Genomic DNA, 17,034 nt, shown 5'->3' with positions numbered 1-17,034 from the left:
GGGACGGGAAATTGGACGCTCTACCTCTGATCAACGATGACTATGGAACCCAGTCACGAAATATTCTAGCAGAGCTGGTTCTGTCAGAATCCTGTTAGAACGGTGGAACATTTCTGCTAGAATGCTCTAAGAATATTCGGCTAGAATCTTGCTAGAACATCGTGACTGGGAAGGACTGATTTTAGCACTGCTAGCGACAAAAAAAAGACTCCTGCAGAGCAACCGCGTTGCTCAAAAGGAACGTTCGGATGTGCCACAATATCGACCAAAATATATATGTTTACGGGAAATATTTTATTTTCTCATCATGAGAATAAGCTGTATGAACGAAAGTATTAGAGCACAAAGGGGAAAAGTTGTTCATCCAACTTACCTTACTATTCCATCGGTATGAGGTGCTACCTTCTGAAAACTTTACCTCATTCCAGCTTTGTTGATCCTTACTCAACAAACACACAAAAAATAAACGTTTTCCTCAACTTTCTAATGTATCCTGGTCAGGTCCTCGACGATTTTGATGATGTCGTCGACGTTGGCCTCCTTCTTGGTGCCTTCGACGTCGATCTGCAGTCCCAGGGCGGCCTCGTGCATCTTTTCGCGCGTCAAATCGAGGAAACTCTCCACCAGGTCGCCGTCGATGAAACCCTCCGAATTTTCCGTCTTCATCTCGGTGTGGAAGCTGCGCCAGTACGTATGATCGATCCGACCGACCGATTTGATCGTGTTGGTGAGGTTTTCCTGCAGCTTGCGTAAAAATTCGTAGTAATCGGGCGGGATCTGGGTGACGAGTCCGATGGCACCGCTGACGGTTCCGAACAGGACGCACCCGCTGGTGGGCGTTGTCCGCTCGCCAATGTTCTGCATAACGAGCGAACCGTGCCGGAACACGTTGACCATGTCACCGAGGTGGAACTGGGCCACCTCGGGCATCTGCTGCCGTTCGTCGTCCGTGGTGGCCGCGCTGTTGGAAAGGCAATCTAGGTTAGTGATATGAGTTGAGGAGGAAAAACGCTTGCTTAACGGACCTGTCCTTGAGACAGACAAACAGATTGTTGCTGTTTTCGGCCCCGAGGAACGCATCGTCGTCCAGAATCTCCACCGCCGTCATCCACTTGGGCTGGTAGTCGCGGGCAATCTCCTCGAAGCTGCCCTCCATCTGTTTGTACTGCAGTAGCGTGATGGACCGCATCAGGTCGCCGACGAGGATGAAATCGCCTGAGGGGAAAAGGATATTCTTTGGTTTTGCAAATGTTCAGGAGGGAAAGAGGCGCTGAACTCACCCTTGGTCTTGCAGTACAGCGCGAGCACGTTGTTAAAGTGGCTGCACTCGAGGCGCAGGTCTTTGTCGTCGGTCCACTCGTACAGCCGGACCGTTGAGTTGATGGTGGCGAGAACGCGGCCGTTGAACTCGACCAGCGAATAGCAAGCGCCCTTGATTTCCTTCTCGCTGACCTGCGTCAACGCACCGTCCGCGTAGTGGTAGATGATGATGCGGCCCACTTTCGGTTCGCGCTCCTCCGGATTGACCATGGCCGTGCCGACGATGTAGTACGTGGCCGGATCGTTGCCCAGTTTGGCGGAAATCAGCGACAGGACGTACTCCGTTTGCATAAACTGGTGCGCGTGCAGCACTTCGAACGTGTTCTGGTCGATGATGAGCAAGTTGTGGACTTCGACCTCCTGGCCAAACTCGGTGTTGCTGGCGCCGGGCTTCAGCAGACCCATGTTGCTTGATGAAGTTACGTTCGAAGTTTGCGTGGAGGCGCTCTGTCGGGACGGAGTTAGTCCACTCGAGTCTTGGATGTCCATACGAACGGTGATTACGCCAAAGGTTTGCGATGCCTCCTGGTAGGCGATTCTTCGCGGGGATTCGCCCAGCGGAACGGTCCGGATGTGCAGCTTTTGAATTTCGTCGATCGTTCCCAGAATGACCGAGTTCTTGGTGGCCAGCGCAAGCGAATCCTGGTAGGATTCGGCGTTCAGCGAGCACATGTGGTTGACCTCTTTCAGGTTGACGTTCGAAAAGACCAACTTGTGGTTCGAGCTGTAGATGACCGTTGGGCGGTCCGAGCAGGCGAACACGTTCGTCGTCGAGAGTGACCGGAACGTCTTCAGGATGGTGGGCTGCGTTCCGAGCGTGACCTTCTTCTGGTCGGTTAGCCGGTGTGTCGTTTTATCGACCACGAAGTAAAACATTGAGCCATCGCCGAGGGCACACAGCAGATAGATGATGCCCTCGAAGCACGCCATCAGGATCGACCGCGGGATAATTTCACCGCCGAGCTTCTCTTTGTGTACAAACTCCAGGTTTGGCAGGCGCAGAATACACGCGGAAATTTCCGTCCAAAGACCAACGGCGACCAGTTCGGACCGCGTTGCGGGTTCGTCCAGGGGAGAAATGTCCAGACAGGCCACCTCGTAGTCCAGCGTTACGGTGCTCTTGTGGACCAGCTTGCCAGCTTCAATCTCGATGTAGTAAATGTCACGGGCCGTGGCGCAAACCATTTGGCAAGAGTTGCACGCGACCACGCCGATGCGCTTATCATCCGGAGGCTTCCACTCGCAGATCATCGACTTGTTGTCGCACGAGATGAGCCGCGCCGTCATCGGCGTCACCTGGATAATCTGGCCAAAGTCCACGTTGGCGCAGTAGAACGTCTGCTGGTCGCTGAGGAAGCCGGGAATCTCCGTTTCCTCCACTTCCTCACCGGAAAGCATCAAAATGCGGGTGTGACCGACGAACGAAAGCACCAGCGTGTTGTCGAACGGACTGTCGTCGATGCCAACGCGGAGCGCCCACATGCCCTTGATCCCGGGGAGATCGATGCAAGCGTGCTCCTGGATGCCAATTCCGTTCCGGATTATACGCAGCGAGCCCTCCTTGTAGCTGCCCGAACAGGTGATCATCTGGCCCTGACCCTGCCGTTCCAAATCCACGATGCACATGTCGATGATCGGGGCCAAATTGGTGAACGTTTCCATCACCGTCACGTACGCGCCACTAGCCGCCGCGGTCGTGTTCAACTTGACCAGCTGCGAATCGCCGTGACGGGACCCGATAAACAACACTCCGTTATCCAAGTACGTAATACACTCCGGGATCGTAATCTCCCCGAGCAGCTCGACCTTGATGTCCTTCACCGTCAGCTGGCCGCGGGTGTTTTCCTCCGTCTCCAAGAACATCATAAACAAATGACCAATCATATTTCCCAACAAATACCGGAATCCTCTGCTGTCAACCCGGGCGTAGCAATTAATCGTACTCTGCTTAATGATCGCCGGCGCAACCGCCACGTAACTATCGCCGTCGTGATAAACGACCGACTCCTGCCCGATCACGATCGCCCCTCCAAGCGGCGTCGGCACCGGAATCAACATGGTCGCCTCCGTCTCCACGTTGTCCTGCTTCCAGGCGATCTTCGTAAAGTCCTTATCCTTCAGGTTGATCTCGTGCGTCTTGATGTGCCGCCCGTTCAAATCCTGATGAATCACGATCAACGTCGGATGGGCCGTCCCGTACAGAAACTCCACGTCCTGCACGTGCATCTCCTCCATCCGCAGGCTGGTCGCCTTCAGCTCGTGCGTGTCCCTGTCCAGCGGGATGATCTTGAACAGACCCTCGTACAGACGCATCCCGATGACGCGCGCCTTCGGATCGATCACCGCCAGGATGCCCGTCTCGGCCGGCTTGCCGACGCGATCCGCCACGTTGCCGTGCGCCTTGGTAATGATCTCGATGTCGTCGCCCTGCACCTGGCAGGCCAGGATCATCGCGTTGTAGCGGTGCGTCAGGATGAAGAGCAGGTCCTTTTGGGCTTCCTGCGTGGGGGGGGATACGATTTAGATCTCAAGAGTATCAGTTGATCTAATTGAAGTCAGGTGAGATGAACGAAGTCAACTGATTGCAACGTATGATTTAAACAAGTTATCTATCGCCTAAAAACAATAAAACTTTATTTTTGATGACATCACGGGACACATTAAATCAAACAGAGAAGCTACAAAATGGAATGCCCTGTGCAGTCCAGTCATCGCGCTATGCATAGCACAGTTCGTTCAGTGGATAGGAACACTCAAGAACAGAGTGAGCGGGACCGTTATGTCCATTCCTCGAAGAATGACTGGGCACTGCAATCTAGACGTCAAAGCGTCGGAGATCTGACATGTGTTCGAACTGCTAAGCTGACAGGGTTGATCAGCTAACAGCGGCTTTCGTAGATAGGCAGACGCAATGGAATCCACCAGGAGAGTTGACGGAGCACAAAGCAAAGCAATCCACTTTAACGACCAAAGGGGCTTTTGTGGTCTCTGTTGCAAGTTTCTGCTCATTTCTAGGCGTCCGAAGGTTATGTGTGGTGAGTCACCCAACACCTCTTTTACGCAACTGGACCGACTTTTTACTTCCCCATCAGAAAGAAGGCGTGATCAGGTAAATCTCGTCTTGAAAAATGGGATTGAACCCAGGCCTTACTGGGGTTTAGAGGCTATCACGCTAACCACTAAACCACCGGAGTCGACGGAGCACGCACCGGATGAATCTTCGTTGCACACTCTCAATCCGCACCGTACTGTTTTTGTAGCAGGGACTCCATACGGCAGAACAGTACTCCAGCGTTGAACGGACCAAAGCGCTGTAAAGAGCCTTCAGACAGTAGACATCTCAGATGTCACATCTGTAAAGCCTTTTGCTGCACAGAAGATGAAACCTCATCTACAACAAAATCGTAGTAATATGGCGAATCTGCGTTTGTAAACAAGCAATCTATCCCTTTTGCTCAGGTGACAGTTCACGTCAAGTAAGAGGGGGATAGACTGCATGTTTACAAACGCAGATTCGCCCTATTGAACTGCTACTACGGAAAACTTCGGTTGCTGCGATCCCTATTTGACGTCAAAGTAACAAAGTAAACAGAGGCAAACGTGACAGACGCAACATTCTGCGATTTCCTTCGATGGCCCACCTTTTACCCATACACAGTTTTTGTAGCATAGAAGGTTTACGAGCAGATGTCTTTCGATAATTCTTGGGTCGTGTTTAGAGAGTGTCCTGTAATCTTACTCCACTGCCGTGTATGCCCGTCCATATCTTCATTATCTCATCACAAGGCGCTCTTACAAATCCTATGTTGAGTATTTTTGTATCAATCAGATTGTAGCAATTATTCAACACATATGGTTAAACCGCGCGCAGATTCTCGTTACTTTTGATCAGATTTATCGTATGCGGCCTAGAGTGATTCCATGCGAATGCGTACCGATAATGAAGATGGCCGACCGCCATAGCGTGCTCTTCGTCACAGTTCCATCGTGGGCCTCTCTACTCGAACGGCCGTTGCCGTACAAACTACAAATTGTCAAAGGAAACAGATTCAACCAGCAAAACTGGCAGTGTTGCAAGCGCAAAACATACGCGGCTTCTTGGAACGTTTGAGATGGGAACCACTAAAGTCTTCTTCCATGCGGCTGGGGATTCACCTCGTGTCAGTGATTTGTTCACTATATCCAACAGATCTACTGCATCCACGTCAAGAGCATCCATTATGACCCTTTTTGTGACATTTCGAACTCTAGCACAATCCTTAAGTGACCGCACTGTTTCCTTCAGCTTGCTTAGCGTGATTAACTCAAAATCACTCATCAGCTCATCTAGTTCCGCTTCTCCGCTAACAGGCGTAAATGTCGTCGGTGGAATCCTTTCACACTCCGAACAAACGAGTTGTCCATAAGCCTAGCCGTTTCAGCATCTCCTCGTGGCTTTCCAAACATTATCTCCGTTGTTGGCTGTCCTCCAGGGTGAATCCGCTGCAGCTTCTGATTTCACTATTGATTGACGAGTTCTTTGATTTGCAAAGCATTGATTTCTGCAATGTTTGTACGCATCCCAATCACTGGCCGCCTTGGTGATCTTAATCTTTCGGTAGGCGTTGTCTCTCACGGTTTTCAGCATTTTAAGATGATCTCGTAGGTATCGAACGATTTGGGTTCGAACAAAAAATTTCCTGCAATTTCTCTTTAGAGTACCGGCTCCAACTTGTTGCCTGTTGCGTTCGGACAGGTGAATGCTGCTTGTTCCGAGTTGCATTGTTAATTTGATTTTGGTTAATCATTTTAACAACGCCAACGCTCTCGACACAGTTCTCCCGGGAGATTAATGTGGCGCAGATCTGGTAGTCAAACTTGACTGGATTGCGTTTCCTGTAAAAGGTACTGCCGGAGCACTCGGTGGGGTTGACAACCATGCGGTTTGTTTCACACCAGTCCGCAAAGATGTACAGTTCCTATTGGAGGGCTTGAGCGTCGGCTGCATTATTCACTTGACCAGTTCCAGTTTTGCGATCGCAATGGCGTGGTTCAGCTTGTCGAACGCTACCGACAGGTCGGTGCGATCTGGCAATGAAGCTGTCGGTCACGAACGTCTTCGCTGATCCGGTTTTTGCAGAAGAAGAAAACTGGAGCCATGACCGCTAGTACCGTTTATCACCTTTCTTGTGTACCGGAAACATACGTGCTTCCAGAGCTTCGGAAATGATCCAATAGAGAGGGATAGATTGAAGAGACGATTAAGCGGCTGTGGGAGCCCGTCAATACATTTTTTAAGGACAATCGATGGAACTCCGTCTTGATGGATAACTTGAGCTTGGCTACGGCTTTCAGAATCTTGGCGCGATCGATTGTAATGCGGTTCAGGGCCAGGCCGTTTGAAGGGACATTGCTGGCGGCTGCGGTGACTTGTACTGGATGCAGATCTTCAAGCTTGAAATAGATTTTAACGTAAACTTATCGAAGACAGGTTTGATAAAAATTTCAGTGAATAACAATCTCAAAAAACTCAGTTAATCTAAACGAAGTCAGTAAAATGCACAGTCAGAAAATCTCTAAACTAGATTCAAACTCACCGCCGGCCGGAACAGCTTCATGACCGCAATCTTGCCATTGATGCCGACCTCCTTGATTGGCCGTAGGCCCTCCGGCGTCACCAGGTAAATCTCCAGCCGGGAGCTCTTGGCCACAATCAAATTTAGGTCAGTCGTCGACGTAAAGTTGCCTGCAAAACAAAACAAAAAATGCATCAAAATTAGCCATGCAAATCGATTCGCAGCCGGTGTCAACGCCAAATGCCCGTGTGCAAATCCCGTTCGATTTGATTGCTTCCTCCTGCCCCTCCGGGGCACAGTCAACAAAAACAAACTGTCCGTCGTCGTAACACGGAAGGAAGCACCGTCGCTAACCTCGAAAAAAAAACACTGACAAAAATAGTAAAGCAGACCAACAAAAAACTGCAGCAGCAGCAGCAGTGACAGAGCAAGGGGCGAAAAAAAAAACCTAATCCAAGCAACCATCTTCTCGTCCGGATCTGTCAGGTCGCGCGACCTGGGGAAAAAAAAAACGCGATTCCAGCACCCGCAAACTCACCCGTTACGCAAGCCGTGACCGCCGTCGGCTTCTGGGCGGTCACAATGTAGTTGTGGGCCATCGCTCGGCACGGCTCGACACGGTTTAGTTGACCAGATTTTCACGTTTCCTTTTCGTCGTCGCGAGACTCTCGGTCGGGTGCGCGATTGTGAAACCGCGTCTGACATTTGCACTCTGAAAGTTGTGCGTTTTTCGGCGGGTGTTTTTACGGGGGTTTGCGGGTTTTGACAGTTTGTTTTGTGCGAGTGTGTGTGTTGTGGGGGAAAAGGGCGGGATTTTTGGCTCTAATCAACTTTGAGTAAGTTTTTATAGCGAAACGTTTTTCGACCTTCAGCGCCGCTGTCAAAACGAGAGTTTAAATCCCCTGCTGTCACGCTCAGCGTGTAGTTCGACGGTAACATTTCAAAAAGCATCATGTACATTTTGACATTTTCTGGGTTATTGCATATTCTGAAAGTACTCCTAATAAGCTACCTCTCCACCAAAAATGAGCAAAAGTTACTTCAGTAAAGTCTGTTTAATCATGATTTTAAATAAAGTAACATAAACAAAATCTCTGCCATCAGCAGTCCCTGTTTATATAGCCCTGTCAACCTGTCAAACAAAAGACTACATAAACCTCGTGACGAAAAAAAAGCAACATGAACAAAGCGCCATGTACATTCGGCGAAGAAAAACGAATCATAACAAAGCGTCCCCCTCAATGACAGCAGGGTGATATAGACGTTGGTGATTTCAAAAGAAGTTATGTTTGTTTTTCTCAAATAAAATTACGGAAATAATGTTTTATTGAATTTGGATGATCAAGTATCAATAAAAGCAACGTTTTTCATCGTTTGTTATCATTAGAACATCTTATTTTGCTCTTATATTAAAATGGGAATTGAAAATGGATGCTCAACATTCAAATGCGTTTTTCTCAAAACGCATGGTTTGTACATGCTGCTTTTTGAAATGTTGGCGTCGAGTTGTGCAAATTTCTTTGAAGAGGCAAGTTTATTTCGATTTTTAATCCGCGGCAAGAAACCGCCAAGGAGTGTGTTCAGTAGAAATTTCTAGAAAGAACCGGAACCAATCGTAGTAGGTTCTCTTCTGTACTGAGCATTTAAGCAAAATTCCAGCGTTTGTTTTGACTTGACTAGTGATAAACAAAGCTTTTCCTTATAAGGACTTACGTGTAGCGAAAAAGGGAGGTTACAAGACTAATATGGCAGTGAAGCTAACCTGCTACAACCGGGGCTGCGGCCAAAAGTTCGATCCCAACGAGAACGGTGAAGGTGGGTTATTGGATTTGTTTATTTTTCAAAACAAATCCAACTAACGAAAGCTCTTTCAGATTCCTGCACGCACCATCCGGGAGTTCCGTTCTTCCACGATGCCTACAAGGGTTGGACCTGCTGCAACAAGAAGAGCGTCGACTTTACCGAGTTCCTAAACATCAAGGGATGCACGCGCGGTCAGCACACCAACGTTAAGCCACCGGAGCCGGAAAAGCCGGCCAACGACGAGCCTGAGTTGGAAGCACCAACGGCCAAAATTCCGGAGCCTGTCCGGGCTTCCACGCTGGTGCGACCCAAGTTCGATAGTGGGCTCACCACGCTGGAACCGACGGTGGCCGCCGCCTATAAAAAGCAAATCGAGGATCTGCCTGAAGTCACGACGCGAGTGGCGAAGAAATCGACCGAGCCGGAAGATACCGCTCCCGGGACGATCTGCAAGCACGGCGGCTGCAACTACGCCTTCGAGGGAACCAAAAACGACGACAAGCCGTGCGTGTACCACCCGGGCGTTCCGATCTTCCACGAGGGCATGAAGTTCTGGTCGTGCTGCCAGCGCAAAACGTCCGACTTTACCGCGTTCATGAACCAGGCCGGCTGCGAAACGGGCCAGCACCGGTGGACCAGCGACGAGGAGGAATCAAAGACCGTCAAGTGTCGGCTGGACTGGCACCAAACCGCTACCCAGGTCGTGGTCACGGTTTACGCCAAAATGTGCCACTACCGGAAGAGCACGGTCCGGTTGAACCCGATCCGGCTGGCGGTTTGTCTGGTTTTCCCCCAGCAGGACGACCAAGAGTACAACGTGGACTTGGAGCTGCGAGGCATCGTCGACGTCGCCAAGTCCAAGGTGCAGATGTTTGGCACCAAGGTGGAAATCACCCTCATTAAAGCGGAACCCGGCCACTGGCCAAAGTTGGATTTCCCCCGCGAAAAGAAACCGTCCGCCGAACAGGTCCAGAAGCAGCTGGAGGAGGAAAAGAAGAAGGCAGCGATGGAGGATTCGGACTCGGACGTGGACTTGGACGACGTTACGCCGACGTTCAGACAGGCAACGCTTACGGAAGTGAAGTAAGAGGACCACTCTCACTCGATAGTTTATACTGCTGCGATTAATTTAAATACGATGTAAGCGTCGGTGAGACGAACAAATTGGAATAAAACGCCCAAGATTAGTGTACGCGAAGTGTGTTTTTTTCTAATTAATTCTATTTCAAATGTTTATCAACGTTGTAGGCATTTTCAAAAGTGGAAATTTTGCTGTTTCTTTAGATTTTTCATTGCGGATTGATTTGGTTTTGTGTGTAGCAAATGCTAAAAATCAATAATATTTCTCTACTTTTGATTATGCGTGCAAATTATCAAAACTAGCGTACCTCTGGTGGCCAGCACTGAAATTTAGTACTATTAGTTTTAGTACAAGGCTGCCATAAAAGATCTCTCTCAAAAATGTTCTGCTACTTGCCTACCCACCGGGCGCAATCGTTCACTTGTTCACAGCTTTGAAACTAAATTAACCATTAAACTGAAAATGTAAAAATGTAGCTTAATAAAAAACAAGCAAAATAATGACATTTCCCCCAACCTTAAATAAAACACGCCATCTAAACCGGTTCTTCCGTTTAAATAAGCTTCCGCGTATATTTTGTAAGTCCTAATATGCAAAAGTAAAGAATAAAAAAAACAGCTCCGGCCCTTCACTTCTCGTCCGGCACGTAGTCCTCGTCGTCGTCGTCTTCCGAGTCCAGCTCCAAATCTTCAATATTCTGGAAGAGCGTTTCGTCGATGCGCACGTTCTCAATCGGTTCGCCCGCATCCATCAGGAACTTGAGATCGGACTCGTTCAGCGTGTTGTCCTGCATGAACAGCTCCTTGCCGGTGAGCTTCCGCGTTTCGCCGAGGATCTTCTCCTTGCGCTCCGTAATGCCCATATCCAGCTCGAACTTGGTCTTCCAGGTCATGAACGACTCGACGGTGACGCGCGTTCCTTCGAACTTTTTCCGCTCCTCTTCCTCCTTGGCGCGCAGTGCCGCCTCCTTTTCACTGTCCGCTGCGCTCTTCAGCTCGTCGTACTTGCAGTTCAGCCATTCCTGGGCCGAACTGACCAGCGAGAAGATCATCTCGATTCCAATGTTCTCCTTAATCTACAAAATAAATTAAATAAAAATGTCAAATCAGCCCAAACCCCCTCACTAAACGTCTCCTCACCGTCTCCTGGATGTTCTCGAGCAGGCCCTCCTCGTAGCCCTCGCGGAAGTTTTCCGGGTCCTCAATCTCGACCAGCGGCGCCGTGTCCGGGTAGCGTTCCGTGTAGGAAAAGACCAGCTTGCAGCACAGCCCCTCCATCACCTCCTCCTCTTCCTCCGTCGGTTCCAGCCCGTAGTCGGTGGTCGCAATCGGCAGCTTAAACCGGTGCAGCGGTTCACTGGCCAGCACCTCCAGCTCGCCGCAGTATATCGAGTCCAGCGCCTCGATCTCGTTCGTCTGGTCCTCGCGGTAGTTTCGTTCCATGTTTTGATTGCTGGGTTTAGTTTGGCTGGCAGTAGAGCTGGTTTAGTGCAGACATAGGCGGACAGAAGCGGCGACGATGTCCTGGCGGATGCTGACGGAGGTCGAGGACTTAATTTTTTTTTGTAAACACCACACCGCGATGAACGGAGCGATGCGGACCGGGTTTGACAGATTGATTTCGGGTACTTCTGTGAACTCAGCATTTGAGCTCAGCATCTAAAGGGCCTATCCGACCAAAGCGCGTCATGCGCGCCCTCGCGGCATTTTTTGGAACTACTTCAGAATTTAACTCAAAATAATTCAAATATGTTCGAGAATCAAACTAGCAACAATCCGATCGCTAATCTGGTACGCTAACCACTGAACTATCGAGGTTGCATGTTAGACTGAGGAATAAACTCGAACTGGTCCAGCAAGAAACTTTTAAGTTCTACTGAGAATATCTTCCTAACATAAATGCTGTAACGAAATGGGGGTGGTTCGACCCAAATCGCTCTGAAAAGATATGAAGTCCCGGTAACCAAGCAATGAGCTAGTCGGTTTTTGATAGCTCAGAATGTCCCCTACAAGCTGTATATATGGAATAGTTGCCTAAATTTCGTTTAGTATTTTTTTGGAATTTTCTAAAAAAATTTTTTTGGCTCCCCGTAGGGTGGTTCGACCCAAATCGCTCTGAAAAGATATGAAGTCCCGGTAACCAAGCAATGAGCTAGTCGGTTTTTGATAGCTCAGAATGTCCCCTACAAGCTGTATATATGGAATAGTTGCCTAAATTTCGTTTAGTATTTTTTTGGAATTTTCTAAAAAAAAAAATTTCGGCTCCCCGTAGGGTGGTTCGACCCAAATCGCTCTGAAAAGATATGAAGTCCCGGTAACCAAGCAATGAGCTAGTCGGTTTTTGATAGCTCAGAATGTCCCCTACAAGCTGTATATATGGAATAGTTGCCTAAATTTCGTTAAGTATTTTTTTGGAATTTTCTAAAAAAAAAAATTTCGGCTCCCCGTAGGGTGGTTCGACCCAAATCGCTCTGATAAGATATGAAGTCCCGGTAACCAAGCAATGAGCTAGTCGGTTTTTGATAGCTCAGAATGTCCCCTACAAGCTGTATATATGGAATAGTTGCCTAAATTTCGTTAAGTATTTTTTTGGAATTTTCTAAAAAAAAAATTTCGGCTCCCCGTAGGGTGGTTCGACCCAAATCGCTCTGAAAAGATATGAAGTCCCGGTAACCAATGTAGCAATTATGTAGATTAGTCCCAAATGTGTAGTAATTAGTAAGTTTTTGTAATCAAAACAAGCAAACGCCGCGCAGCGTGCATGTGCAAAAACAGAAAAAACCCCTCGCTCGAAGCCAAATTCACCACACGCCAATCGGGCAACACTACACGCACACAAGCGTCCGCAACCATTTCCGCCGCCAGCGGCAAAGTAATGCTGTTCGCGTCTCGAAAGGAGAAGGTCGTGGAAAAAGACCTCCGCGTGTGTCGCACGATTTTGGACCGCACGTGCGGATTCCTCGCGGGAGATTGTTGGGCCTTCGTTCGGCGGCTGAAACCGCGCAATCGTCGTGAGTTGCGCATCGGTGGGAGCTCGGTGGCCACTCGAACTGGACGGATTTGTCCCTGAAGACGCCGCAAAGTAAGCCACGTTTTGACGATCAGACTCGCCCGGAGAATAAGTCATCGGTCAAAGGTAATTCGCAAAATCTGCCTAAAGCCCACCGACCCACAAGGATTAACCCTCTTCGCAGCGCGCCAACTCCGAACCAATCTCTGCAATCCACCCGAAGGGAGGTCCCGCCGGAAGAGGAATCAAGCAGGTAAAAGAATGAGAGCGTTCTGCTCAGAATAGTCGCGCTAACCGTAGAAAATCATCCACAGTGGTCGCTGTGCCAATCTCGCTGTGGGAATCTGTGTCGCGCAAGACCCATCTCCGAAGAACGCCGCCAAAAGCAAGGTAAACAGTTGCACTAAGGTCCCGCAGCACAGTTCTGACACTTTGCCTTCCTCAGACCTGAAAACATCCACACGGTGGCAGCCAGTCCGTGTGCAACAAAAGGAGGAAGCGCAACACGAACACGCACACACCATCAACCAGAACGCAAAAGGCCCCGGAAAAGGGTGAGAGGAAAAAAGGGACCGTTGTAGCAACCGGCCACTAACGTTGTTTCATTTAGGGCCTTTTCGGTGGGCGCTCGACTTCGGCTGCTGGAGGCTGGTGCACGATTGCTGGCGCGCGACGGAACATCCCGTCGGTAGGCGGACGGTGCGGTACGAGTCGCCGTTCCAACACGGCGTACGTGCGTCATTGAGGGCGCTGGGCGAGACAACGCTAGGCGTTGTTCGCGAGGGCGCAGATGAGGAGCAGCCTGCCAAGCTGTGGTCGCACGTGGGCATGCTGTAACGCGTGGCGGTCAAGGGTGAACTCACGAGCCGGCGGGCACGCCAACGGCGGAATGCGGGTTGCGGCAAGAGTGAGTGCTAGAAATTAAGCGGGTGCGCACCCAGAAGAATAAGAGCCCAAAGGGCGAGAAGAAGAAGCACACGCGCGCGAAGCGCCATCTTTGCGCATGTTTCGCTAGGCTTAGGCACACACACGCACGCACATTTGTACCTTTTTTTTTTGAGGAAATAACATGTTTTGAGCACATTTTTGTTGGGTTTTGTTGATTAGTTATGGTGCAGCCTGAATGTCGCTTCTTTACCTGCCAATTTTGAGATTTACCGCTTTAGTTGTGAAAATAGTGGAACAAAATGGCGCCCAACTAAAAAACCCACACTAGGCCTAGGCTAGAATTGTAAAACCATAGCGTGCTTATTCGTAGAATATATGTTTTTTGTTGTTCTTGGGATAAATTTTTGCTTTTTTGAAGACTTTTGAGAGTTCAGCGAAGATGATGGAGGTCAATCCCATTGATCTGAGCAATGAAGAACTCAACTTTGAGTTAGAGCTTCGTGGTGTAGCAGGCCTTGGGCCGATGACGCACAGAATTAAATGTACAACGTTAGAGAAAGTTATGCAAGATGATCTAAAGTCGGGGAGAGTCTACGCTTCCTCGTCTCACGTGGTGGATGGCTCGTCGGAAATAAGAATCTGTCATTCGCGGATCAAGCGATTGTTGCCCCAAATTATCACCGGGATAGAACGGAACAACATCGCTTTTCTCGAACCAATCGTGTCGCGCTTGAACCATTACTACAATCGGCTCACCCTGGTTTCGCCGCCGTCCGCGGACATGCGAGAAGAATGGACGGGAGTGCGAGACACGATCGCGCGTACGAAACGGCAGATCTTCCGAATTCTTTACCCAGCCAACCAGTCAACAAATCAGTACAGTGTCAGTTCGGTTTCAAACTCCACAGCGCCGGCGCACAACAGCACAGCTGTCAGCAGCGGTAGTGCTCGGCAGATCAATCAGCTATCGCTAGCAGGTGCAGTTGGGGGCGATTCGTCGGGCATGGAAAGAGGAAGTTCTGCAAGTGCGCGAGGAACATCTACCGGAGCCATCCCAAAAAGGACATCGGACCAAAGCGTGAATGATCTGCTACTCCTGTCGGGTCAAGCTTCGGCGCAAGCCGGCAACGCAGCAGCAGAAGCACAGGGAGGACAAGGCTTACCGGTCGACCCAAGACCGCATTCGCTAGGTCGAGGACGAGGACGGCCAGTCTTCAACCCGAATCATCCTCAGCGCGATCCTCAACCACGTCCACCGAATCTAGGACGAGACATTACTCCACCTCCAAGACTGCAGAACGATGACGCGGAATACAACGGACTCAGGGATCGGGTACTGTGTGACCTGCTTCGCCGCGAACGTCAACCAGCCGAAGGCGCGCGGATTCCGAAGGCAATCCACAACTGGCCATTCAAGTTTCGGGGAACGAAAGACTCGACCAACCTGAACACGTTCCTGGATCGAGTGGAATCATTCGCTTTCTCGGAAGGAGTCAACAACGCGATGTTGCTGCGGGCGATCAAACATCTGCTGCAGGACGATGCTCTGGATTGGTACAGTCGTGCGCTGAACGAAGGAGAACTGGACACCTGGGAGAACTTCAAGCTGATGATCCGCCAAGAGTACCTGTCGAGCCACTACGGCCAGCTGTTGCGCGAAGAAGCGTCGTCGAGATACCAAGGAGCAAACGAAAAGTTCCAGAAGTACTACCGGGATATCTCTGCGCTTTTCCGCTTCGTGCAACCGCCGATGTCGCAGGAGGACAAGTTTTTCATACTGAAAAAGAACATGAATCCAGAGTACGCAACCATCCTAGCGTCAGCAAGGCCGCAGACAATCCAAGACATGGTCGAAGTTTGTAACGCCTACGACGACACGCGTACGCTTCTCACGCACCAGCGTCGAACGCCAATCCCGCACAGCTCGCTTCTCGAGCCAAATCTGGCCACACCCAGCGGTTCGCAGCGCTCACAAGCAAACAACGCAGGATGGCAGAGGTTTGGCGGCAGGGTCAACGCGATCGACAGTCGGGAAGAGAACCAGGACAGGCGAGGGAGATACGAAGCAGCAAGCGCGGACCAGCGGGAAAGCCTGGACGAGGACGATTGGACGGATCAGATAGAACAACTGACGCAGCAGATTTGTGCGATCCGTACACAGTTTCAGAAACGCAGCAACGAACAGTACAGAAGAGGAGGAAACTATGCGGGACAACGTTGGCAATCCCATCAACAACAACCGGTAGCAGAAGAACAGCAGCCGATGTTGGCAAGAAATAACCATCAGCAAAGCGAGTCCGCGCAACCGCGAGCCAACCAGCGTAGTCCAGAACAAGTAGCGACAAGACCAAGTGCGGAACAAAGACATGGCACGTTGATGTGTTGGAATTGCGACGAAGAGGGGCACCGTTTCACTGATTGTGACAAAGCGCAAGCCGTTTTCTTCTGCTACAGGTGCGGCCGCAAAGGATACACACTCAGAAACTGTCCGGAGTGCTACGCCGAGCAGGGAAACGGTCAAGCGGGGAGCCAGTAGCAGAGGGTTCAACCTCCTCGCGCCAATTTTACAATCCCTCGAATTATCCCGAACTCCAACACATCAACTCGATCATCATCAATACCGGAAGCGACAACCGTCCCCACGCGACGATCAACATATTGGGCAAAGAGATCACCGGTCTGCTGGACAGCGGAGCGAACTGTTCGCTTCTCGGAGGAGCTTGGGTGGACATCGTAGACGAACTGCAGCTGAAGAGAGGAACACTCAAGGGCGGCATCCAAACAGCGGACGGAACGAACCACGAGATCGAGGAGTTTGCGAACCTACCAATAGCGTACAACGGAAGACACGAAACGATTCCAGTTCTGCTGATCCCTTCGCTACCAAACTCGTTGATTCTCGGCATGAACTTTTGGGAAGCCTTCGGAGTCAAAGCAATCTGCTGTTCGATCACGACAAAACCGATCGAAACCGAACCGGATCCGGAACCCATGCGAGAACTCAACAAGCAGGAACAGTGGCAGCTGAACAAGGCGATCGCGAAGTTTCCGTGTAGCCGGGAAGGCATGATCGGACGCACTACAAAGTACGTGCACCGAATTGACATTGGAGAGGCGAAACCGAAGAAGCAGAGGGTCTACGTTATGTCGAAGTACGTGCTGGATGAGGTCAACAAGGAGGTCGACCGGATGCTCGCGCTGGACGTGATCGAAGAAGCAATGTTCAGTCCCTGGAACAACCCGCTGGTGGCGGTGAAGAAGAAAACGGGCCAGTATAGAGTGTGTCTGGACGCGCGCTACCTGAACTCGATCATGCAGAACGAAGGGCACCCGATTCCGCAGATCGCCAACATCATCAACAACCTGGGCGGCTGCAGG

At 50.2% G+C, this 17,034-nt stretch overlaps 4 protein-coding genes across 4 annotated transcripts; 2 read left to right on the top strand and 2 right to left on the bottom strand.

The window, feature by feature from the left end:
* Positions 1 to 275: 275 nt before the first annotated feature.
* LOC120423826 (DNA damage-binding protein 1) lies at positions 276 to 7,613 on the bottom strand. Its single transcript, XM_039587755.2, has 5 exons — positions 7,414 to 7,613; positions 6,897 to 7,045; positions 1,281 to 3,819; positions 1,026 to 1,215; positions 276 to 961 (listed from the first exon to the last, which is right to left on the bottom strand). Exons 1-5 carry the CDS (start codon positions 7,472 to 7,474, stop codon positions 484 to 486), a joined length of 3,417 nt encoding a protein of 1,138 aa, XP_039443689.1. The 5' UTR covers positions 7,475 to 7,613; the 3' UTR covers positions 276 to 483.
* A 68-nt stretch (positions 7,614 to 7,681) lies between these two features.
* LOC120423828 (cysteine and histidine-rich domain-containing protein morgana) lies at positions 7,682 to 9,870 on the top strand. Its single transcript, XM_052707592.1, has 4 exons — positions 7,682 to 7,802; positions 8,384 to 8,403; positions 8,582 to 8,690; positions 8,750 to 9,870. Exons 3-4 carry the CDS (start codon positions 8,621 to 8,623, stop codon positions 9,763 to 9,765), a joined length of 1,086 nt encoding a protein of 361 aa, XP_052563552.1. The 5' UTR covers positions 7,682 to 7,802; positions 8,384 to 8,403; positions 8,582 to 8,620; the 3' UTR covers positions 9,766 to 9,870.
* A 425-nt stretch (positions 9,871 to 10,295) lies between these two features.
* Positions 10,296 to 11,376, bottom strand: LOC120423853 (RWD domain-containing protein 1). Its single transcript, XM_039587804.2, has 2 exons — positions 10,899 to 11,376; positions 10,296 to 10,834 (listed from the first exon to the last, which is right to left on the bottom strand). Exons 1-2 carry the CDS (start codon positions 11,199 to 11,201, stop codon positions 10,388 to 10,390), a joined length of 750 nt encoding a protein of 249 aa, XP_039443738.1. The 5' UTR covers positions 11,202 to 11,376; the 3' UTR covers positions 10,296 to 10,387.
* Positions 11,377 to 12,443: 1,067 nt separating this feature from the next.
* On the top strand, positions 12,444 to 16,199 carry LOC120423844 (uncharacterized). Its single transcript, XM_052707570.1, has 5 exons — positions 12,444 to 12,894; positions 12,953 to 13,021; positions 13,083 to 13,158; positions 13,214 to 13,322; positions 13,379 to 16,199. The coding sequence occupies exon 5, from the start codon at positions 14,096 to 14,098 to the stop codon at positions 16,190 to 16,192; it is 2,097 nt and encodes a 698-aa protein (XP_052563530.1). The 5' UTR covers positions 12,444 to 12,894; positions 12,953 to 13,021; positions 13,083 to 13,158; positions 13,214 to 13,322; positions 13,379 to 14,095; the 3' UTR covers positions 16,193 to 16,199.
* Positions 16,200 to 17,034: the final 835 nt, after the last annotated feature.

Source organism: Culex pipiens, chromosome 1 (assembly GCF_016801865.2).
Source record: "Culex pipiens pallens isolate TS chromosome 1, TS_CPP_V2, whole genome shotgun sequence".
In the NCBI taxonomy this organism is placed as follows: domain Eukaryota; kingdom Metazoa; phylum Arthropoda; class Insecta; order Diptera; family Culicidae; genus Culex; species Culex pipiens.
This window is presented reverse-complemented; position numbering and strand designations above follow the sequence as displayed.